Genomic DNA, 26,280 nt, shown 5'->3' with positions numbered 1-26,280 from the left:
GGAAATGCTGGTTAGTGGGTGTAGTCCTCCACAATGTTTGCATGGGCACCATCTACAGGATCTTTGGGATTTGTTGCACCTCAAGTTCCATGCTCTGGACTGTTCCGGCCTGTCATATTTCCTTCATGGGGCTGATGTTTGTGCCCATTCATTCAGCTGGTAGCAGGTGTAGCTGCCAGGTACAGTGGTGGGCAAAACAGGTCGGCAGTTGCTTGTGGTTGATCTCAGTCAGCAGCTTTAGATCAGTCATTCCAGTCACTCATGGCCACGACCTTTCAGACCTTCAATGCTGCTGACTCCGAGCCTGACGGGTGAAAGGGTCAGTCGAGGCACTGTTCTGGTTGGAGGCTCCCAATTGCGGCAGTGTGCTCATGCACTGCTATCCCCGCTGTGCCCTCTGCTATCCTGCCTTCAACCACAAAACTGGGTGACAGTGGACCTGCCCCTTGTGCCTGCTGCTGTGGAGCCCATGGAATTTGAACCAGTGCACTCTTTTCCCTGCTCACCAGTGGCAGTCCTCCCCTGCTCCCCATTCCTGACCGTGCTGATGGCCCAACCGTTACCCAAGCCTCCAGCCTCTGGCCTCTGAAATCTTCTGGTCCTCCAGCAGAGCAAGTGGCATAAGCATTGTCTCCTTCAGTGGTTGACCAGCTTTTAGGGAATTTCGCATCCTTTCCTGTTTTGTGATGCAGGTCAAGGCACAACCTAGGTTGTTTTCAGCCCTACATGGCCTTTCCAGTGGGAAGGGATTCAATATCCCTGCCAGCAGACATTCAGATGGATTCAGAGGAGCTGGTACACTTATAGCAGTGGAATAGTACAGGACGCTGACACAGTGGGTGGCGGGGGCAGAGCCCTGGCCCAATTGTTTACCTGCCAGCAGCAACAGTAGAAGCTCTAATGCTGATTTCAACTCCCGCAGACTGAGCCTTTGCATCACGCGATGCTTTGTTTTTATGTGCTTAGTTGTCAGTCGTTTGCACTGGTTGTGTAGGGTTTTCTGCCATGCTCAATCTCTATGTGGTGTTCGGATTCTCTGCTGCCCCTTAGATTGATTCACACATCAGGTTTCCTTCCCTCTACAGGGGTTTAGCTCTCAGCTTGTTGCCAAATTACCATTGACTCATACAGTTTATATTTGTGCTGACAGTGGAGGTTCACAGTGTTGTTGTGCCTTGTATGCATACAGGGAAAATGGAAAAACATCATATGTTAAGTCACAATGTGGACAAAAGTGTGTTGAGTGATCATGAGAGACAGTCACTGAAGAAGATTGTGATGAAAGCTAAGAGCACGGCAGCTGCAAAAGTCGCTGCAGAATTGAATGTTGCACTTGAGAACCCTGTCAATACAAAAATAACATGAAAGCAGCTCCATAAGCAGGGAATTCTGTGGATCCCACGATTACCCTTGAAGGCTGCATTACTGCCAAGGATTATGTGACCATTTTTGTCAGTCAGACCCATCTCATGGTGCAATATTTGTTTCCCAATGGTGTTGCTGTGTTCCAAGAAGACAGAGCACCTGTTCACACAGCTTGCAAAACCCAGGACTGGTTTTGTGTGCATGAGGATGAACAATTAAACAGACTGCAAAATTCAAAGTATCTGTGCGTACATACCTCCTCTGTAAATGTGTCTTATAATATAAATGAAAATTTGTAAGCATATAGAAGTAGATTATCATAAAAATATTCCCACCATGATGTCATAAAAATTCTGAATACCTTTTAATTTTCAAATTTGTGTTTTTTATGAAAAAGCTGAAGTTGTAACTATGGTGATGAAAATGCTGTAAAAACTGTAAACATCATTTCACTTTTTTTAACTAGTTCTACAAATCTGTACATCAAATCAGCAATACGATGAAGCAGAAACTTCACTTGAAAGTTATTTTATTTCATATTTTACAGTTTTCACAAATTAAGTCAGGTCCTAACAAGAACTGCTAACTTCCAACTGTTACAGCTCCCAACAGGAAATGGTTCTACGACTACATCACAACTGCCTCCTGCCAAAATATATCAAACACTGCATTTGTTCAAGGACAGAGATCTATCCATTACATCGTCAATAGAATTGATATTCTTGACCAAAGAATTAGGATTTGGTTTATATTCCATGAAAACAAAAAGAAATACAGTCTTCTGTTTATTACAGAAAACAATAAGTAAGATCATAATACTAAATCTAAATATTATGGACTTCACAAATGACCAACACTGCAAAGTACATTAGAAATAACAAAAATAATTATGTTTCTCGTAAAATAATAAATTTTATGTCACCATTATGCCTCTCCAATGAACATTTATATAAAAATTATAGAATCTATACAATATGCAGTTTCAATCTCTTTGGATCATGTTGTGGATTATAATGTGTCGGGTTCTTCAACAGTGGAGAAAAAAAGAGGTATACTGAACAGTTCCATTACACTGTTCTCCACCTGCTTCCTTCCCTGCTCCTGATCCAGCCCTACACACACTATCAGAGCGCTTTAACCTTCTATACTTCTCTCCCCCCCCTCCCCCTCCCCCATCACCACTGCTCATCCTCTGGAACCCAGTATAGACTTCCAATGCTGCATCCAGCAGTCCACTACCTTGTGCCTACCACATTCCAACACATTCTCACAGGCAGCACTACAGCGTCTTCCCCCACCCCAACCCTGCTATCCTCCCCCTTCACATCCCACACCTCTTCTGTAACCCTTCCCCCTCCCCCTCTCCCCCCAGCACAGACCGCTGCTGATCATAGACACATTGGCTGTCGGGCCTTGGTGCCTGGAGATGACTGCAGCTATGCATGTTTGTTATGGATGTGTGAATGTATGCATGTTTTGTTTGGTCTACATCTCAATCTAATAGTTAATAACATCTAGCAGTCTTTCTTTCTTTGGCAGCTGTCAACACCTCCTCAGTGTCATAAGCTAAAATCTATTCTTCTCATATTGCTGTTAATTATGTATGCATACCTTACATGTGGGCAATCAGTGTGGCATGACTGGACATATAGTAAATAAAATACACAGGAAAGTGTAATAAATGTATTAAAGCCTTTTTTAAATAATCAGACAATCAAAACTAGGTAATTACATATGCCTTCTGCAGTTCATGTCATGAAATTCAAAATTTTATACCAAGTGATAGAATGCTATCATAGTAATATGTAAAGCACAATGTTCAGTAGTTAGCTCATGTGTACACATTTTTCATTCAAATAATCACAGCTTTGTAAAATTTGTTAGATATGTGATCTTGTTGATCATTGAAAATGCCAGTCAAACAAATTATTTTATATGTACTGTCTTACTGCCAAAAAATCATCAACATTTTTCTTTAAATGTCAAAAACCTAGTCATTTTTTGCACTTTTCTTCTTCTCAGAAGCTGAATGTTTGGTACCAAAGATGTACTTAACAACATATTTTATTGTTATTGTCATTACCAGTAATGCACTTAAAATGCAAACCAGTAGGAAGAAGATGACATCTAGTAGGAAGTATTGGTACCATGTCAGATCCAGTGCCCCAGACCTCATGTGGTAGGCTCCCTTGTGACGTAAAACATATTCTGTCCAGTAGACAGCTGTATCCAGGGGTTTTTGTGGACGGTCATGAAACAGTCTGGAATACTTTCTCGCATTCTCTACATATCTGAAACAATTGAAACACACCACACTTACATTAAGACATACACTATGGAGGTGAACAATATCAGAGATATTGAAATTAAGTTTGTCTACTGTTATGAAAATGAGTTTCAAGTCAGTTGTATTGGAAAGTTAAAATTAAATTAATGTTTGTTTATGTTGTTCCAGTGTAAGTCAAGTGCCGGCACGCTGGTCAAGAATGTTAAAAAGTGGAGAGAGCTGTGAAGAATACGTCAGACAATAGTACACTGACCAACCCCTCTCTAGGATGACACCGACACAGCAGTGGCCTCTAGGCAAAGAGAACATTGCCTGGCTGTGACCCAGTTGAAGATCATTGTAAATCCACAATGTTAAGTATTGTCATTTATCTTACTGTAATAAAAATTCATTAATGCAATTTGCCTCAATTGTTCTCTAGCGATCTGAGAAAGCAGGTTTCCTAGGCACCCCATATTCGACGAATGGGCAGGACACTACATAAGTATAGCAAAATACTGCAGAAGCATGATTGATCATTGTTGAAACAATGGTCAATTGATATAGACTATGACACAATGCTGGCCAATGGCCTTGCTGCAGTGGTAACATCAGTTCCTGTCAAATCACCAAAGTCAAGCACTCTCGGGCTTGGCTAACACTTTGATGGGTCACCTTCTGGGTCTGCCAAGTGCTGTTGGCAAGTGGGGTGCAGTCAGCCCTTGTGAGACCAGTTGAGGAGGTTCTTGACTGAGAAGTAGCGGCAGCTGTCACGAAAACTGATAACTGTGCTGACCACACACCGCTCTTTACCTGGATCCAGTTATTCCTAAGAACTGAGGATAACATGGCAGCCGGTCAGTGCCGTTTGGTCTTCAAGACCTGTCAGACGATGTTTGTTTTTACGACACAATTCTAGGAAAGGAAAATAATAATCACAATAATAATTAAATAATGTTTTAACTAGGTGTTATGAGTTGTGCTCTTAAGTAGGTAGAGGCCTCTCTTTCTAGTAGTAAAAACTCCATGCCAGCCATTATTTAGTCCTGCTTCTATGCAGTTGTAGTCCATTTTGTTTAGTGGAAATCAGGACTTAAATTATAATGAAATATGTTTGAAAAATAGTAAAATTTTTCATAAAAACTATCTACTTTGCAAAAGATTTCCAGCACTCTTCCTGGAAGTATTTCTCTTAACATTATAACTCAGTCATTGTTTATTAGGTGTCAGAGACGGCAGTTGTTTGAAACAAATGTTCTAAATGAACTTTCCAGCCATTTGCACATAGTATAATATCTGCTCTTCACTAAACATCACCATAAAATCAAATAGTAGTTAGAGAATGTTCTCTTTTACACCATACATACAGTAAGAAATCTGTCTGAACTATAGGATAGTGTAAACTTTGCCCACGACAGTAAAAATAAAATGCAAACTAAAAGAGACACATGAAGGAAATGTACTTCCTTGTTTCTTGGTAGTGCTACTGCAGCCAATTTTAATGAATGAAAAAATCTTGAGAATCAATGTTTTGTAATAAGAGAAGTCCAATTCTTTCAGAGTTAAAAATAAACAAACCAATAAAGTAAAATTCTTAGACATATAATAGAGGTTTCTTGGGTGCTGGTTTGTTTCTGAAAACTCTAGAATGTCACATTGGAATACAAAATAAACTTGGAGTCTTCCCTCGTTACATCTGCACGTTTTGTATCAAATAAAGCTTTTGGCCCATAAGGCTGTTAAATCTTGCAATCGCACAGGATATATCAGGTGATATAGTTGTGCATATCTCCAGCAAGGTCACTAGGTGTGGTGCAGAGCAATATATATGCTGGCACCAGGTCATGAGGGTAAACAATGGTGACAAATTTAAGGACAGCCACAGATGGCCTCAGATGTCTGATCTGGCACACTGTCCACTTTCTGCTCTCTGGCAGGATTATTTATGACCACTCTGCAATACTTGGCTATTTCTAGACATTAATTTGGACTCCATTATTTCCTGCCAACTGTGTTTGGCTTGCACATATGCACGTCTATTTTAATAATGTGGGCAGTCTCAATTTGACTGCATATTGTGCGTAACAGGACTGCACTAATGGTGTGTGCTTGTGCCTAGAAAGTGATTCACATTAGACAGCTTCCCAGCTCAATGAAGTGACAATGGTCTCCAACACTAATGTTTGAGTTATTTAGTAAATCTACAGGGTACTTTAAATGCCGATAGAAATGGTCCACATGGAAATCACTTATTCACCTGAGTTCCTGTGTCAGAAGATCAAAGACCAACCTGCAGAGGTGAGGCATCCAGATGGACTCCCTTGATAGTGACTGTGGAGCTGCCATGCAGACATCAGATCTGCTACAATGCACATTACCTCCAACTGTTTGCACTATGGAAGATCTTGTATATGCTACACAAAATGTACTGGATGTTGCTAATTTTTGGGCACCCATTGTATAGTTAAATTAATCAATGTTTCTTAATATAATTGTTGTGTATAAATATCTATTTCATTCTTTGACTGGTTTAATTTATAAACCATAATGTATGTAGTAAAGTAATGCAGAAATGTATTCAATAATGTTTTAGTTTGCTTCTGACATGAAATAAATAAAAACCCTTAAACGCCTTTGTTTTTGTTTGGTTAAAGAGAATCAGGATCTATTATTTTCTGTGATTTAGTTTTACTTAACTGATGTTAATTAACACTCATGTTGTTGAAGAAGCAGGCTTATAAAACTACCTTCCTCATTTTCTCCCTGAAAATTACAGTCTTTCCTCAAGGACATAAATTTCTCTCAGTGGAATAATCCTCACCCAAGTTTTAGTGCTTTAACTTATAGAAATTTTAATTATATTGTGTTTTGTACTGCTTTGCAACTCACATGTGGTCGTTACCTTGGATTCAGAAGTAGTTCATTTACTGCCCATTGAAATGATTTTTCAGTGATGTTATTAAACAGAAGCATAATTCCATATCCGAGACTTTGCACTTTCAACAAGTTTGGTTCTTGATCACCATATATAGGAACTCCAAGAAGTGGGACAGCAAAGTGAAGGGCTTCTTGAACACTCATCATTCCTCCATGAGTGATAAAGAACTTCAAATTTCTGTGAGCTACAAGGGAAAAAAATGATTATTACAACCTGGAAAGGCATGTATCCATATGAAGCAAGTGATTTCATTAATACAGCTTTAAGTTTATGCCTGCTCATCATTCCACCATCCTATTCTGTCTCTCTGTCTCTCTGTCTCTGTCTCTCTCTCTCTCTCTCTCTCTCTCTCTCTCTCTCTCTCTCTCTCTGACAGTACAATATATAAGGAGCAACTAGAAATGACACGCATAAATGGATGTTAGTTGCAGGGAAATAAAGTATTGTATTAATAATGTGACTGATTCACCACTAGGTAGAACAATTTCATGATCACAAATGAAAAGCATAAAACTGTAACTGCTTCATAGTATTAATTCAGTTAGATAACTTATCTGTTGCTTACATGGCCTTGCAACCAAAAAACAGGTTAACTAAATAATTAATACTGTAGAATACCCACAATTTTGTGCTCTTCATTTGTAATTTACATCTGTTACATTCATATTCTGCAAATCACTATGAAGTGAATGGCTGAGGGTAATAATCTGTTTCTTACCAAAATACTCCAAGCATATGATTATGTAAGAAATATATTCAGGATCTTCAAAAATAAATGTAAACAGCTGAAAAATAAAATTATAAAAAGAAAATTAAAGTTTTGTTGAAGATAACAGTGGCTACCCAGACACATTACTAATTAGTTTTAAGGCCTGCTCACCAAACATAAGAAACATAGACTGAGGTGACAAAAGCAATTCGATAGAGAGATGAACATGTACAGATGATGGTGGCATCACATACACAAGGTATAAAAGGACAGTGAATTAGCAGAGGTGTCATTTGCAGTCAGCTGATTCATGTGAAAAGGTTTTCAATGTGATTATGGGTGCAACATGTGAATTAACAGACTTTGAATGCAGAATGGTAGTCACAGCTAGACACATGGGATATTCCATTTTGGTAATTATTAGGGACTTCAGATATCCATGGTGTCAAGTATGAGACAAGAATATCACGTTTCAGGCATTACCTCTCACCATGGACAATGTAGCGGCCGATAGTCTTCACTTAATGTCTGAGAGCAGCAGCATTTGCATAGGGTTGTCAGTGCTAAGAGACAAGCAACACCGTGTGAAATAACTGCAAGAATCGACGTGGGCCATATGATGAATGTATTCGTTAGGACAGTGCAGCAAAATTGGGCATTAATGGGCTATGCCAGTCGGTGACTGACGCGAGTGCTTTTGCTAACAGCACGACATTGCCTGCAGCGCCTCTCCTGATCATATCAGTTGAACCGTAGACTACTGGAAAACTGTGGCCTGGCAGGGTCTGGGTGTGGCGCAGACCCCACAAAGCCATGGTCCCAAGTTGTTAACAAGGCACTGGCAAGCTGGTGGTGACTCCATAATGTTATGGGCTGTGTTTACTTGGAATGGACTGGATCCTATGGTCCACATGTGCCAACCATTGACTGAAAATGATTATATTTGACTACTTGTAGACAATTTGCAGTCATTGATGGACTTAATGTTCCCAAACATGTCACCAGGCCACAATTGTTCGCAAATGGTTTGAAGAACATTCTGGATAATTCAAGCGAATGATTTGGCCATCCAGATCGCCTGGCATGAATACCATCAAACATTTATGGAACTAATCAAGAGGTCAGTTCATGCACATAATCCTCTGCTGACAACACTTTTGCAATTATGAATGGTTATAGAGGCAGCATGGCTCAATATTTCTGCAGGGGACTTCCGACAACTTTTTGAGTGGGTGCCATGTCGAGCTGCTGCACTCTGGTGAGGAAAAGGAGGTCTGACACAATATTAGGAGGTGTCCCCTTATTTTTGTCACCTCAGTATACTTCATGTGACTACGTCTTAAGAACAAGGCAGTTTAAAATATTTTTTAAGGCTCAGAGTAAATAACATTTTCTTTCACCTTTTACTTCAAATATTATCTCACTTCTACAAAGACAAGAGAATCACATATTCTAGAACTTGGATATCATACTTCGTATGTTTTGACAGTTATTTCAATGGGCTGCAAAACAATCAATTTTAAATATGTACTTTTGTGTAGGGGAAGGTGTTGTATCTTGGTAACTTTTCAAACTTCTTTTCTAGCCAGCTCTTTAATGGCAGTTTAATATATTCCCTTGCTCCACTTTTCAATGATGCCATTCACTTTTTATGTGGTATAATCTTTTCCTGAACTTACAACAGTTACTTCAGAAAATTGTGTTATTTTTTTAAAAGCAAAAACATGTTCCAAAATGCAACATGATCATGTGCCTACAAACAAACATTCACTTGAAATTTGAAAGCTCTGCAATAAAAAAAAAAATCTTGTCGATACTGTGTTTAACAGTCTATCTGTTATGTTATTACTCTACTACACACCAACAGTCACTAAGTGAAATCAAATTAAGCAGAAGTATTATAAAAAATGAATTACATGTTATACACAATTTCAAATAGAAGCTATTGCAAATTAACACAAATTTCCATTTTCAAGACAAGTGAAATTGTTAAGACATTAAAGAAACTCAGATCATTTGTAAGTAACACATGTTCCACTGTAAAAGATTTTCTTCTGTTTCAAAGTACAAGATGATGCATGACCAAAGTACAGCTTAACTTTCCACATGTTACATAAATAGTTTTAAAAATATATAACATTTTACTCACCATGAAATTCTACATCTGAAGAAATTAGCAATATATTTCAAACAGTTTTAGTTCATTGTACAGCATTTAAATGTCTAGAATGCAAAATATTTACAAATGCTGTGCAAAACATAACCTCATACCTAACAACAACAAAAACTGTAGAAAATGACTGAAACTGCTTAGGGCAGTCTCCAGTGTGCATTGCTTCTGATTCTAAAACCAGTCACTAGACTGAAGTACAGACAAAAAACATTGTTTGTTCCTAGGTGCAAATTTCTCCCCTCCTCTCAATTAATGTCATATGTTGTACATTAACCAGACAATATTTCTGCAATTATCTTTGATCTATGATAACAGAAATGTGTAAATCACAGTGGCAAATAGCATCTTATGTATGAATGTTTCTCTTGTTCTTCTTATTTCTTTTATTAAGCAAATATTTCCATGTAGCTCATAAGTACAAACTCTTACTATTAGTCTTTCAGTTTGGTAGGAGGGAGAAATGTGTAGAAATGAAATTGTGAAAACTGAGGAAATGAAAATAATAATAATAATAATGATAAAAAAAAGAATTGACATGTTCCACACCCATGAGGATCTCGGCAGCATGGATCTATGGAACAAAAAGCTAATCTAATCCAATCTAATCTAAAGAATGAGTGTCATATCCATGGAATCTAAAAAGCAGAGTAATTAGTGATATATGTGTCTGCAACAACAAAACAAAATTTTTTGAGAACTGTTGTATTCTAATGAGAGAAAATTCACTTAGTCTTCTTAATGTCATGCATCAAAGAAAATTAAATGCAGAATATTTTTTTGAACACAGTAGTTTCTAAATCAAAGCTTTATTTATGCACAATGAGTTCTTAAAACAAGTTTTTGAAAAGTACCAGAGTAATCAAGTAAATATTAAGCTACCACTAGTGGATAAACAGCATTGATAGTTAGAGACTAGAGTGTACACACAGTATAGTAATAGGCTTTTGGTACTACTTTAGTACATTATGGCATTGGACTAGAATTTCTGCATGAGGTTCACATCCCAGAGCTGAATATGACACCCTGTCACCTTCTCAGCATGCCCAAATTCACAGACGTCTTGTAATTCATCCTTTGCATTTTTATTGCCAATTATTTATTGAATTCTGCTGTCATACCTTGCACCATTCTTTACCAAAAGGTGACTGTGGCCTTGCTTAAAGTGCTTGGTAGTATTTTATATAATTTTAATTTGAAACAAGTCTTTCTCGACTCAGTCCCATAAGTTTGAGGTCTATATTAAGACTCCAAACTTGGAGAGACCAATATCACATTTCTTACAGCCCAGAAACAATATAATATTGGCAAGCAGGTGAAATATGTGTCATGCATGATGCTTCTGAATTATGGAGCTAATTATGCTGAAAATAATTTCATTCTATGGCTTCTTTGCCATATCCTAATTTTATTCCCATTATCCACTATTACAAATTGTAGGAAGTGCCAGTCTGCTGCTTGGTGTGGAAAGCACCAAATAATTTAAATTACATCCATTGTGCTAAAATATTTTGTCTGAGTTATGTAAAAAGACACATTTGGACACTGATGTTCTTTTATACAGCAAGAAACCCAAAAGCTTAGTTGAGTAAAGAAGGATAATAAGCAAAGGTGAACATGTTATGTCAGAAGAGTTGCTTCTATGCTGTAGAAGAATTTATGAATGCCAATCTTAAGTAACCAAGTTAAATATTTTCTTCTGTACCAATAGTTTACAGCTGATTAACTCACTGTACATATGTTACTGTTACTTTGCTTATTGTCAGCATAAAATAACCAAGTCAAATGTTTTCTTCAATACCACAAGCTTTCAGCCGATTTATTTCATTCTACAGAGTATTAATTATAATACACTCCTGGAAATGGAAAAAAGAACACATTGACACCGGTGTGTCAGACCCACCATACTTGCTCCGGACACTGCGAGAGGGCTGTACAAGCAATGATCACACGCACGGCACAGCGGACACACCAGGAACCGCGGTGTTGGCCGTCGAATGGCGCTAGCTGCGCAGCATTTGTGCACCGCCGCCGTCAGTGTCAGCCAGTTTGCCGTGGCATACGGAGCTCCATCGCAGTCTTTAACACTGGTAGCATGCCGCGACAGCGTGGACGTGAACCGTATGTGCAGTTGACGGACTTTGAGCGAGGGCGTATAGTGGGCATGCGGGAGGCCGGGTGGACGTACCGCCGAATTGCTCAACACGTGGGGCGTGAGGTCTCCACAGTACATCGATGTTGTCGCCAGTGGTCGGCGGAAGGTGCACGTGCCCGTCGACCTGGGACCGGACCGCAGCGACGCACGGATGCACGCCAAGACCGTAGGATCCTACGCAGTGCCGTAGGGGACCGCACCGCCACTTCCCAGCAAATTAGGGACACTGTTGCTCCGGGGGTATTGGCGAGGACCATTCGCAACCATCTCCATGAAGCTGGGCTACGGTCCCACACACCGTTAGGGCGTCTTCCGCTCACGCCCCAACATCGTGCAGCCCGCCTCCAGTGGTGTCGCGACAGGCGTGAATGGAGGGACGAATGGAGATGTGTCGTCTTCAGCGATGAGAGTCGCTTCTGCCTTGGTGCCAATGATGGTCGTATGCGTGTTTGGCACCGTGCAGGTGAGCGCCACAATCAGGACTGCATACGACCGAGGCACACAGGGACAACACCCGGCATCATGATGTGGGGAGCGATCTCCTACACTGGCCGTACACCACTGGTGATCGTCGAGGGGACACTGAATAGTGCACGGTACATCCAAACCGTCATCGAACCCATCGTTCTACCATTCCTAGACCGGCAAGGGAACTTGCTGTTCCAACAGGACAATGCACGTCCGCATGTATCCCGTGCCACCCAACGTGCTCTAGAAGGTGTAAGTCAACTACCCTGGCCAGCAAGATCTCCGGATCTGTCCCCCATTGAGCATGTTTGGGACTGGATGAAGCGTCGTCTCACGCGGTCTGCACGTCCAGCATGAACGCTGGTCCAACTGAGGCGCCAGGTGGAAATGGCATGGCAAGCCGTTCCACAGGACTACATCCAGCATCTCTACGATCGTCTCCATGGGAGAATAGCAGCCTGCATTGCTGCGAAAGGTGGATATACACTGTACTAGTGCCGACATTGTGCATGCTCTGTTGCCTGTGTCTATGTGCCTGTGGTTCTGTCAGTGTGATCATGTGATGTATCTGACCCCAGGAATGTGTCAATAAAGTTTCCCCTTCCTGGGACAATGAATTCACGGTGTTCTTATTTCAATTTCCAGGAGTGTATATAGGCTACACAAAACCTAACTGTGACTTTTGCTATATCTGTGTGTAAAAATGCACAACAGGATTTTCGGAATCAGTAAAAATCAAATTTCATTTGGGAACATTTACTACAGAAAGGTCTGAATGTAAAAAATAGATATCACTTGGAGTGGACAGACAGTGCCCAATTCACAACGAATCCCTCAGAAAACTGGGCATGTAATTAGCCTTGTAGTTGATTCATTGAAGGACATGCAAAAAATGTAACCCAACTGAAGGGCAACATACTGATCACATAAATGTGTGAAGTGCCAGAAGCATTCCACATTTACTTACCATCCTTAAATGGATAACTGAAGTTGCAGACTGAATTATTTATAGTATCAAAAGAGTCATAACATGATATTTTTTGTGCTCTCATGAGGAATACCAGCATATGATATAAAGTTCTAGGGCAGTTTTACTGACACTGATACATGGGACAGACATCCTTTTTTATATAGCTTTTGTAAAGTTTTAAAGACATGATGTGTTCTAGTCACTTCATTCATGAAGTATATTGATTAAATATATTTTTTAAATTATTCTATCAGAACCCTCCTATGTACTGATATGCAAGATATGAGTGGTGGATTTAAGTCAGTTAAATGCTACATTTTAACCACATATATGTATAGATGGAAAAATAAATTGCATCAAAAGGAAAATTCACTCGAGATAACTAAAAAATCGACAGACAGGATTGCTGAGTGGTACTTATGCTCAGGAGGTGAAATGCAGTACCTGACAAAAAAATTCAGCAATCAGGAGACACAGTCAGGTGTCAAAGTAATTTTGTACGCGTACTCACCATTGGTGAGCATGTAAATGATTAATAGTTGCTTACCAGGCTTGTGAGGCTATGTATGGGGCAGGAACAGTATGAGATGTTGAGTGATCACTGTGGAGGACACGGAGTATAATATCCCTTGGCCCATACTAGCTGCTGGAAGAGAGTGATTGGTTCAACGACCTTTCTATTGTTATTGGTTTAAAGTGAAGATATATCACAAGGTAGCGCGTTTCGCCTGCATGAACGAAATGTTTATTCCTTGACTCTATGTTGCTCCATGGCGAGGAAGAAAAGTAAGAAAATTGGAATGTGACTGGACTTATTTATGAGACAGTCATTGTTAGCTGCCATATTGTATAATATTATTTTTATTTATTTATTTTTTTAATTTTTTATTTTATTTTATTTATTTATTTATTTTTTTTTGGACTCACAAGTGATATGTGATGTTAATGTGGAGTTTAGTAACATTCATAATACAGTTTGTATCATTTCAAAGGTAAATGCGGGTATTTAGTTTTGGTCAAATGATTCTGTGATGAACTATTATGTACTACAAGCCTGTATAGGACTTCGAACATTTGGTGGTTGATGTTTGCTATAGAATCTGCTTCAATAACATGGTGAAAATAATAGAGAAAGTTTTCTCTGCTAAAAAGAACTTATTTTACTCGCAGACAATCATCAAATGACTAAATGTGAATGGCAGTGTTGGAGTTCGAGAAGATCCTATAGAAGTTTTCTTTCTCTTACATTTCAAGAATTTTACAGGCAACCGTCAGAGTCGGCAGCTGCTTCTCCACCATGAGATTAACTTGTTTACGTGTACGAAATTATGTATGCTGTGGGAGTAGTCAACGCCAATCGAGACAGTTTTCTTCACAAACATACAGAGAGAGAGACTACACAAACTAGCTCGGTAACAATGAATTTAATATTACCAGCAGCTTAAAAGATTAATTTCTTCTTTTGAGCAGTAAAAATATAATAAAGGAGGTGCCACAGTCTTGCATGAGGCAGTGCCCTCAGCATGTGACCGAGCTTGAAAGTGGCCCTATTGTGAGTCTCCATTTGGCTGGCTGGTTGGATCGTGTAGTATCCAGATTTGTGGGGCATTCAGATGTGACAGTGCCCCAATGTTCAGCTGCACGAGAATGTGAGGGCAGGCATTCTCACTGTCAAGGTTCCAGTTCACCACCCCTGATCATCACAAGTGAGGATCACCATATTCTACACTGAGCACATTGTAACCCCTTCACAACTGTGTATGCCACCTGAGAACAAGTAATAAACTCTCTGTAACATTCTGTGTCATCACACGCCATTGATCAGAGACTAGCAGAGCCGGACTAGGGAATTATCATTCCACGCATACAGTGCTGTCAAAAGCACAAAACAAATGGGTGCATTTGGAGTGGTGCCATGACTGGGAAGCACGGACAGCTGATGAATGAAGTCACAATGTGTTCAGTGATGAATGGCAGTTCTGCACAATCCAGATGACCTTTGTTGGAGAATATGATGGTGACCTGGTGAGAAGCCTCATTTAAGAATTTTTAACATGTTGCAGCCTTGTCAGCAAGTGTGATAAATTAATATGTCAATAATCCGCCTCAGTTGCTAAATGTTACTGGTCTTTACCCAGGTTTCTGCTAAAGTAACTTCCAATGTAGCGTTTGTGGCTAACCGACCGCTTTCCACGAAGTGGGGCCGGGGCTGTTCCTCAGTTAAGTAACATAGCTTGGCATGGTACTTTAGCTTTTTATGTTTGACCATGCCTTATTCTGGCACGTATTAGTCTATTTAAGATGGCGGCTAGTGACAAGAGTAAATCGTGTCTTAAGTGCAATAAATTAATAAAAACCACGGAAATATTTGTGATCAGTGGATTATGGTGTAGAAAACAGTTTCACAGTGATTGTGTTGGTCTAAGCAACAGTGAAATAAGTCTCGTGAGAAATTCGAAAGAGTGAATTAAGTTTTGTTGTGAAGCATGCGAGTATGCCTTACATGTTCAGCTGTCGAAAGAGGTAGGAACTACAAAGGATTGGGAGGATGTACAATATTTAAGGGAAAGCGTGTCAAGTGCAGAAGTGAGTAATATTAACGAGACAAAAAGCTACAGCCACGTTGTAAAAAATAGTGTTTGTAATAACGGTAAAGGCGAAATCGAAAAGCTAAATGAACGATTAAAAAGTCTTCAGCTAGTTGCTGATATACTGAGACGAGATATCACTAAACTTGAGAATGAAAACCGTGAGTTAAAAACACTGGTTGTGAGCAGTAAACGCCAAAAGAGCATACACAACTTAAACACACATTCCAGTGAAAGTTATGGTCAAAATTGTGCAAATAGGCCGAACTCAAATGACAGTGGAAGTAACGGTCAAAACTGCGTAAATAGGCCGAACTCAAATGCCCTTCAGAGTGAAAACAGTGGTGTAAAGTGTGTAAACAATTCAAAAACTATTTATCGTGTAATGCCAAACAAAGTGACTAAAAAAGTGCCTTGCTCACAATGAAATACATGGAATAAACCTAATCTCGTGTGCACAAATAAGTTCAGTGTGTTATCAGAAAGCAGCAGCAACTCCATAAACATTGAAAGTGAACAAGCCACCCAACGTGAAGATAAAAACATTGTAAGAAGCTGCAAAAACATCGCCAACAGCCAGAAACAGTGAACGAAGAAACATAATGTGCTTTTTCTAGCAGACAGCCACGGACGAAAGCTAGCAAATATTCTACAGGATGTGAATACGGATCTTCGTGCAACTGGCATCGTAAAACCTGGTGCGAGGACAGAAAATATTGTTGAAGACATCTCAGAACACAAGAATACAAGGGACAGTGACTTTGTTGTTTGTGTGACTGGTGCAAATGATGCAGCACATAATGAAGCCGACACATGTATAACAGGTTTGAAAATTTTTTTACATGTAAGTAAGATGGAAAACACTATTGTTGTGATGATACCTCATAGACATGACTTGATCTATAATTCATGTGTTAACAAAGAGATTCGCAAAACAAATATTAAAATCAAACAACTATGTTCCATTTATGCTAAATGCAATGTAGTGGATATTAGCAGACTTGAAAGAAATTTGCACACTGAACACGGTTAGCATCTAAATTACCATGGGAAAACATTTTTGTCTCAGGAGATAAACAATGTTCTAAATGAAATACGAGCACGCAGCAGCCTTGTCTAAAAAGACAGTCCCACAGAGCATGACTGAACACCTCCTTTTTTAGAGAAAATGACATTACAGATGAAGGAAAGTTAGAAACCACATTAAGTGGAAACTGCAGGAGTCTAATTCATTTAGATAATTGTGCAACCCTAGATCATGTAGCGAAAATAAATGAACACAGAAGGTTCTGTGAAAGAAGAATACCATTATGTAGCAGTGACAGTTTCCTCCTCCTTCATATAAATGTACAATCTCTTAGGTGTAAAATCAATGAATTACAATACTGGTTCGATAAAATCAACTGCAGTGTACTATGCATCAATGAACACTGGATGAAAGACACTGAAATAGACTTGTGTGTTCCTCTTTGATATTCGTTAGTTACAAGCTACTGCAGAAAAAGTATTACACATGGTGCGGTCTCAATATATGGCAAAAGTAACCTTGAATTGCATTACTCAGTTATAGACCTTAGTAGAATATGCCTTGAAGCTACAATAGAAGTAGCTGGTGTGGTAATGCACAAACAGAAAACTGTAATTGTCTCAAACTATCGAATCCCAGGCTCTGATGAGATAGTATTTATAGAAAAAATTAATACTTCAATATTGCTGTTGTCAAAATATAAACAGCATAGAATTGTAATTGTAGGTGATATTAACATAGATATAAGGGCAAAGAGAAAAAATGTAATTCATATGACTCTGAAGTCATTAAACTATTACCGTCTCAATGAAAAACCCACTAGACTGAACACATGCCTTGATAACATAATTAGCAATGTACAAAGAGACTCCATACAATGTGATGTAATAGAATTACGAATATCAGATCACGCAGGGCTATGGCTTCAAATAGAAAAGTCAGCCTTTAGTTCTACAGAGAGAGAAGTGACATATAGAATTCTAGGCAAATCCAATGTAAACAAAATGATAAACCAGTTAAAAGAAATGGATTGGACTCATGTAATGGATAACAAGAAAATGATTAATAAATGTTTTTCCATTTTCCTGACAGAGATCAAGCATATATAGAAATGACATGCCCTCGGTAACCAAAAGGTACCAGAGTAGTATTACTCATAAGCAACAAAATACTAACAAGTGGTACACCCCACAACTTAACAAACTCAGAATACTACTGATGATTATGAAAGACAAATCTCATGACAGTGATAGGGACAGGGAAAATTACACTAAGATGAGAAACCTTTACAGATTACAAATAAAAAATGCTAAGTGCTGTGCAAATGATGAATATAATTTAAATTCTAAAAATTAATGTAAAGCTGCCTGGACTGTCATTACAAAGGAAATTAATAATACCAATAAAGAAAGGAGTATCCCTATCGACTGCAATATTCTCAATGAATATTTTGTAAATAGCATCACCACCCCACCCATCAATTCTGCCTCTGATGCAGAAGCATTGCTCACTTGTGCAAAACAGACAAGAAGTGAGAAGTTCACTTGGACCTGAACCACATTAAATGATATTCATAAGTCAATAAACAAATAAAGTAATTCCAAAACAGAAGATTATTATGGACTCAGTAATCTCATCATTAAATGAATAGCAAAAGAAATTGAAATGCCACTTCTCTCACTGTCAAACAGAGTACTTGATGAAGGAATATTCCCCGACTGTCTTACGCTCACAGTTACATTGTTTGTGTATAAAAAAGGTGAGAGAAACCTCCCAAATAACTACAGACCCATTTCAATAGTACCAATCATATCCAAGTTAGTAGGAAATTGTGTGCATAAGCAGATATACAGGTATTTTGAAACCAACAAAATTTTAAATGAACAACAATTTGGCTTCAGGTCACACCTATCAACTGTAAAAGCAGTAGAAGCTTTGGTGAGCAATGTTTACGAAGGGTATGAAAAAAGGGTATCAATGTTTGGAACACTTATTGACCTAAGTAAAGCATTTGACTCGGTGTCACATGACACACTCATCAAAAAGTTAAAATACTATGGCAATGAAGATGACACACACTGTCTATTCAAATCTTATCTAAGCAACAGGTTACAACTTGTATATGCAAATAAGCAGAGTTCAGAAATACTCCCTATAGAAGGAGGAATACCCCAAGGCTCTGTTCTTGGACCTTTTTTGTTCATTGTCTATGTTAATGACTTCTCGAATAATGTGTAAGAACATACTAGATTCAAGATCAAGATTCAAGATTCTTTATTAACCATTGATCATGCAAGATGAAATAGGCTTCGTCAGTACATAAAATAATATTAATATTCCAGACACTATATATAAGGCATAGATATAATTAGCATATGAGTAACTTACAAATAACATAAACCTTAAGCAGGTGACTGCAATGCTTAATACATATTCTTGTTTCAGATACATACAAAGGTACCAAAAATGAGTTACATTGTAGTAGCAAACACAGTAGTTACGTAACACATCATAACACTGGCAAATAAAGTAGTTACCTAACACAGTTGAAATACAAAGGTATTAGATATGAAATATTTTGTAACAGTATATATAGTAGTTAATTAAGTTAATTATGCAATTACAGGTTTATCTCTGTGCTACTCAGATCATAATATTCTTGCATAGAATAAAATGGATTGTCAGATAACCAATTGTACAAATTTTGTTTAAGAATTTTTGTGGGCATGTCCCGAGCAGATTGCGGTAGTTTGTTGAATATTTTTAAGGTATTCACTTTGTGTGAGTTACTACTTTTTGTTAGTCTGTGTCTTGGTATATCATAATCTGCCTTCCTTCTAGTGTTGTAGTTATGAATTTCTTCCCTGACAACACCTTCCATACCATTGTTTTTAATGTGTAACACACAGATATAAATATACAAGTTTACAATGGTCAACAGCTTAGCCTTATAAAGAGAGGACGACAGTGCTCCGTGGGACCGACTTTACACATTATGCGCAGCATTCTTTTCTGCATCAACAAAATTTTGTTACTGTGAGAGCTGTGCCCCCATATGAGAAGGCCATATGTAATATGTGACTGGAAGAGTCCACAGTACATTGTTCTCAGAAAGTTCATGCTAATCATGTCCCTAAGTTTCCAAAGGAGATAGGAGACTCTTGAAAGCTTTTTGCAAACCTGATTTATGTGTTCTTCCCAATTAAGTTTGGAATCAATATGCATTCCTAATAGTTTTACAGTTTTGTTTTCTATGGTTTTGGGTAACCCTAAGAGAAGCTGTTGTGTTTTCTCTGAGTTACACAGTGATTTATTGGATGTGAACCAGTGGATGGCTGATTTGAGTGATTCCTGTGTGTTATTGTCCAAAGCTGAGATGTTCTGATGTGAGGTGAGGAGGGTTGTGTCATCTGCATAGCATATGGTAGTACTATTTATGTGATGAGGTAGGTCATTGATGGCTATGATGAAGAAGAAGGGTCCCAGAACCGAGCCCTGTGGTACACCAGTACTAACTGCTGCTACAGGGGAGTAATTATTTTTAACTGAGACAAACTGTCTTCTATTATGAAGATATGACTCTATTACTGCTAATGCTGGGTTACATACACCATAAAATTCTAGTTTTGCAACCAGGGTGCCAAAGGGAATGCAGTCAAAAGCTTTGCTCAGATCACACAAGACCAGTGACACCATATTCCGGTCTTCAAAGGCTGTTAATATCTGGTCAACAATTTCCAGGATGGCCGCAGTGGTATTTCTGCCCTGTCGGAATCCGAACTGACTATTGCTCAAAAGGTTGTGTGTCTCAAAATAGCTACTTAATTGAGTGTACATAAGTGACTCAAATACTTTAGAAAATATTGGCACAATTGAGATTGGGCGATAACTTTTAGGAAGATGTTTGTCACCCTTTTTAAACACTGGAATAACTTTGGAAATTTTGAGGGAGTCGGGAAACACTCCTGACTGTAAACATTTATTAAATATGAATGCCAATGGTTTAGCGATCGAGTCTACAGTTTTTTTTACTATGTAATTGGAGAGCCAGTAGCAGTCCATACTTTTAGAATTTGAAAATTTTGTGACTGTTCTTTTAATCTGAGCAGGTGTGATACTATACCAGTTAAAGACATGATCTACTGGTGGAAGGGCATTAAGTAAATCGCTTGCAGATGTATCTGTTTTTTCTATCTTACTTTCAATTTCTTTAATTGAGCTAATGAAGTAGTCATTTAGTTCCCTTGGAGTGAGCTGAGTTTCATGTGTGTGACGTGTGGGATTTTCTTGTGCTACAATCTGCCATGCTGCCTTGCACTTGTTTGTTGCACCTTCTATGTACCCTTCATAAGCAGCCTTTTTTGTCTGTATCAGCTTAAGTTTGTAGAATTTTTTACATTTTTGGTATGCTGCATAAAAGGTGCCCTCCTGCTCTGATCTTTGTTTACATGCATTTTTATATGCTGTGTATAGTACGAGCATGTTTTTTCTTATCTGGACCAGTTCGTCTGTGTACCATTCCACCTTTTTATTTTTATATGTTCCAGAAGAGTTGGTTTTAATTAGTGGTGAGCATGAATACCATAATTCTGTATAATTTTTAAGGAAGTTTTCAAAGGTAGTTTCAACATCAGACTTCTCAGATGAACACTTATAGACAAAGTCCCAACTTGCATCCTCTAGTATACGAATAAATGACATAATGTATTCTTCTTTTTGTCTTCTTACCCATGTCATATTGTGCACACTAGTGGAATTTGGTTGCTTACTAAAGAGATTGAGAAGCAATGGGTCGTGGTCTGCAAAGCACCCATTTGCAAGGCTAACAGTGTAGCTGCCACGGGGAAAATTCACAATAATATTGTCTATGCATGAATTTTTACGTGTTGGACACTGGATGGTACAGTACAGATTAAGGGACCTTAATAAATTAAGAAAAGTTCTTGAGGGCTCATTACTTGTGTTTACCATTTCTATATTAAGATCACCACATATGGCAATCTTTGTTTTATGCATTAGTATTTTTCTAACCAGTAGTTCAAATCTTTCAAAAAATGTATCAATGTTGCCATTGGGAGATCTGTATAGGCTTACAATTATTAGATTTTCATCAGTCATTTTTATACAACTAAATTCTGCATCTAACTCTGTACAGTAAGATGATACATCTATTTTTGTAAAGTTGAAATTATCTCTGATAAAGATCCCAGCCCCACCATTTCGCCTCTGCTTTCTGCACATTATGTCTGCAGTGACGTATCCTTGAGGTACAAACATATCTACCTCATTTGCAACTAACCAATGCTCACATACACATATTACATCAACATTCTTAATCTTACAGAAATGTTCCAATTCTAACATCTTATTTCTAATACAACAAATATTAACTTGAAGTAATGTCAGCATATTATCTCCCTTTTTGTTTATCTGGATACAGTTTGACTTTGAATCACAGTTTATATTTTTTACATTACCTACGAGTGGTGTGCTTGTCAGATTGTTGATCCCCATGTCTGTTATGGTGTGCTGTTGCTGATCTGGGGCCAACAAAAATCCTGACTTCTCGCAGGTGGTTGCCTCTTGTGAATTGGTCGGCTGCTGCTGGCTTCATTGTATACAAAATCCTGGTCCTTTAGCTGTTTCTTTCTTCTCTCTCCTCTCCCATATCTTGGCTGCAGGATCTCTGAAGGTGGTGCTTCTTCTTCAGCTGGTGGTGTCACAACTTCTTCTTCTGGAGGTGACAACACTGGTTCTTCTGCTGGTAATAACACTGATTTTTCCTTTATAGGACAAAGTGGTGACTCTTCCTTTTCTTCCTTCACTGGCAGTGTTATGGGTGGATGTATCTGTTCTTGTGGTTTGTCAATTTTTTCTAATATTTCTTTGCACAGAATTGTTTTACCAAAATTGTTTCTGTGCAACTCATGCTTTGTAAAATGATCTCTCTGAGAGCTTGTTGCATCAATAAATGTTACATTGGCGAAACTGCTACAGATCTTTCTAAATTTTCTATTTGTTCGAATAATTTCTTTATTTACGCATGAAGCTTCCATCAAGTCGTGTCTTTGTGGAATGCTTACAACATATACATCTGAATGTGTAATTTTCCCTAAGGTTTCACGTAGAGCCCTTGTTGCATTGACACTTTCGTTTCTATAAACGTCGTTACCTCCTCCAATAATGACACATTTCGAACCTTTTGTTACTGATGTTTCACAGTTTTTTAGCACTTCTCGTAGAGGAGCCCCAGGCTTGGTGGTTCCACTTACTTTTCGTTTATTTTGCATATACTGATGATATGACATTAATAAGTACAGGAGAGAACTTACAGAGTGTACTGGACAAAAATAGAGAAATGAGGCAAATGGCTAATTACTGGTGTCAGGTTAACCAGCTGTGCATAAATCAAACAAAAACAGAAGAAATAATATTTAATCTCAAAGTAACTAAAAATGAAAACAAAACAGTGAAATTACTTGGAATAATCATAGACCAAAAGCTCTCATGGGAAGGACACACCAATTATCTATGTAGTAAACTAGCACGAGTACTTTTCTTATTGTATAAATTAAGAAACAGTGTGAGCAAGCAATTGCTACTCCACTCATACTATGCTTTTTTTCATTCCCAACTGCAATATGGAATATTGCTTTGGGGTAACTCCCCAGGGGCTGAATGTATTTTCAGATGGCAGAAGAAAGCAATCAGGTGCATGGAAGGGTTAGCACCCAGAGAGTCCTGCAGAAATTATTTTAAATCTCTTGGCGTAATGACAGTGCCAAGCATGTACATATATAACTGTTTAATATATGCCAGAGAAAATCTGAAAAAATTGAACATGAGATGCGATGTGCATGCACATAGTACAAGAAGCAGTCAGCTGCTGGACTTGTCTTCCACAAGACTTGCGGTAGTCCATAATAACTATAAGTACTTAAGCATAAAATTTTTCAATAAGTTACCATGCTCAGCTCATACAGTACCACTAAATAAATATAAGAATACATTGCAAACCCGGCTAAAAAACAACAAATTCTATACAACAGAAGAATTCTTAGAAACTAATCATCGAAATATATGTTTTACCTAAGTTATGAGAAAAATGTTTTGATATTATGCAGCTTTACTGTATGATTACATGATGATGGCGTCCTCTTGGGTAAAATATTCCGGAGGTAAAATAGTCCCCCATTCGGATCTCCGGGCGGGGACTACTCAAGAGGATGTCGTTATCAGGAGAAAGAAAACTGGCGTTCTACGGATCGGAGCGTGGAATGTCAGATCCCTTAATCGGGCAGGTAGGTTAGAAAATTTAAAAAGGGAAATGGATAGGTTGAAGTTAGATATAGTGGGAATTAGTGAAGTTCGGTGGCAGGAGGAACAAGACTTCTGGTCAGGTGACTACAGGGTTATAAACACAAAATCAAATAGGGGTAATGCAGGAGTAGGTTTAATAATGAATAGGAAAATAGGAATGCGGGTAAGCTACTACAAAGAGCATAGTGAACGCATTATTGTGGCGAAGATAGATACGAAGCCCACACCTACTACAGTAGTACAAGTTTATATGCCAACTAGCTCTGCAGATGACGAAGAAATTGAAGAAATGTATGATGAAATAAAAGAAATTATTCAGATTGTGAAGGGAGACGAAAATTTAATAGTCATGGGTGACTGGAATTCGAGTGTAGGAAAAGGGAGAGAAGGAAACATAGTAGGTGAATATGGATTGGGGGACAGAAATGAAAGAGGAAGCCGCCTGGTCGAATTTTGCACAGAGCACAACATAATCATAACTAACACTTGGTTTAAGAATCATGAAAGAAGGTTGTATACATGGAAGAACCCTGGAGATACTAAAAGGTATCAGATAGATTATATAATGGTAAGACAGAGATTTAGGAACCAGGTTTTAAATTGTAAGACATTTCCAGGGGCAGATGTGGACTCTGACCACAATCTATTGGTTATGACCTGTAGATTAAAACTGAAGAAACTGCAAAAAGGTGGGAATTTAAGGAGATGGGACCTGGATAAACTAAAAGAACCAGAGGTTGTACAGAGATTCAGGGAGAGCATAAGGGAGCAATTGACAGGAATGGGGGAAAGAAATACAGTAGAAGAAGAATGGGTAGCTTTGAGGGATGAAGTAGTGAAGGCAGCAGAGGATCAAGTAGGTAAAAAGACGAGGGCCGGTAGAAATCCTTGGGTAACAGAAGAAATATTGAATTTAATTGATGAAAGGAGAAAATATAAAAATGCAGTAAGTGAAACAGGCAAAAAGGAATACAAACGTCTCAAAAATGAGATCGACAGAAAGTGCAAAATGGCTAAGCAGGGATGGCTAGAGGACAAATGTAAGGATGTAGAGGCCTATCTCACTAGGGGTAAGATAGATACCACCTACAGGAAAATTAAAGAGACCTTTGGAGATAAGAGAACGACTTGTATGAATATCAAGAGCTCAGATGGAAACCCAGTTCTAAGCAAAGAAGGGAAAGCAGAAAGGTGGAAGGAGTATATAGAGGGTCTATACAAGGGCGATGTACTTGAGGACAATATTATGGAAATGGAAGAGGATGTAGATGAAGATGAAATGGGAGATATGATACTGCGTGAAGAGTTTGACAGAGCACTGAAAGACCTGAGTCGAAACAAAGCCCCCGGAGTAGACAATATTCCATTGGAACTACTGACGGCCGTGGGAGAGCCAGTCCTGACAAAACTCTACCATCTGGTGAGGAAGATGTATGAGACAAGCGAAATACCCTCAGACTTCAAGAAGAATATAATAATTCCAATCCCAAAGAAAGCCGGTGTTGACAGATGTGAAAATTACCGAACTATCAGCTTAATAAGTCACAGCTGCAAAATACTAACACGAATTCTTTACAGACGAATGGAAAAACTAGTAGAAGCCAACCTTGGGGAAGATCAGTTTGGATTCCGTAGAAACACTGGAACACGTGAGGCAATACTGACCTTACGACTTATCTTAGAAGAAAGATTAAGGAAAGGCAAACCTACGTTTCTAGCATTTGTAGACTTAGAGAAAGCTTTTGACAATGTTGACTGGAATACTCTCTTTCAAATTCTAAAGGTGGCAGGGGTAAAATACAGGGAGCGAAAGGCTATTTACAATTTGTACAGAAACCAGATGGCAGTTATAAGAGTCGAGGGACATGAAAGGGAAGCAGTGGTTGGGAAGGGAGTAAGACAGGGTTGTAGCCTCTCCCCGATGTTGTTCAATCTGTATATTGAGCAAGCAGTAATGGAAACAAAAGAAAAATTCGGAGTAGGTATTAAAATCCATGGAGAAGAAATAAAAACTTTGAGGTTCGCCGATGACATTGTAATTCTGTCAGAGACAGCAAAGGACTTGGAAGAGCAGTTGAATGGACTGGACAGTGTCTTGAAAGGAGGATATAAGATGAACATCAACAAAAGCAAAACAGGGATAATGGAATGTAGTCTAATTAAGTCGGGTGATGCTGAGGGAATTAGATTAGGGAATGAGGCACTTAAAGTAGTGAAGGAGTTTTGCTATTTGGGGAGCAAAATAACTGATGATGGTCGAAGTAGAGAGGATATAAAAGGTAGGCTGGCAATGGCAAGGAAAGC

The 26,280-nt window shown here is 38.5% G+C and overlaps 1 protein-coding gene across 2 annotated transcripts in view; it reads right to left on the bottom strand.

Moving 5' to 3' along the window:
* Nucleotides 1–2,754: 2,754 nt before the first annotated feature.
* Nucleotides 2,755–26,280, bottom strand: part of LOC124712495 (UDP-glucosyltransferase 2-like) — a 101,709-nt gene continuing 78,183 nt past the window's right edge. For both annotated transcript variants that reach the window (XM_047242788.1, XM_047242789.1), the window contains exons 5-6: nt 6,534–6,753; nt 2,755–3,656 (exon numbers count right to left, since the gene is read on the bottom strand). In XM_047242788.1, the coding sequence (XP_047098744.1) occupies nt 3,356–3,656; nt 6,534–6,753 (521 nt within the window). In that variant the 3' untranslated portion in view covers nt 2,755–3,355. The remainder of the gene's footprint in view (nt 3,657–6,533; nt 6,754–26,280) is intronic.

This window comes from Schistocerca piceifrons, chromosome 8 (assembly GCF_021461385.2).
Source record: "Schistocerca piceifrons isolate TAMUIC-IGC-003096 chromosome 8, iqSchPice1.1, whole genome shotgun sequence".
NCBI lineage: Eukaryota > Metazoa > Arthropoda > Insecta > Orthoptera > Acrididae > Schistocerca > Schistocerca piceifrons.
Note: the sequence above shows the minus strand (reverse complement) of the source record. Positions and strands in the feature narration are given on the sequence as shown.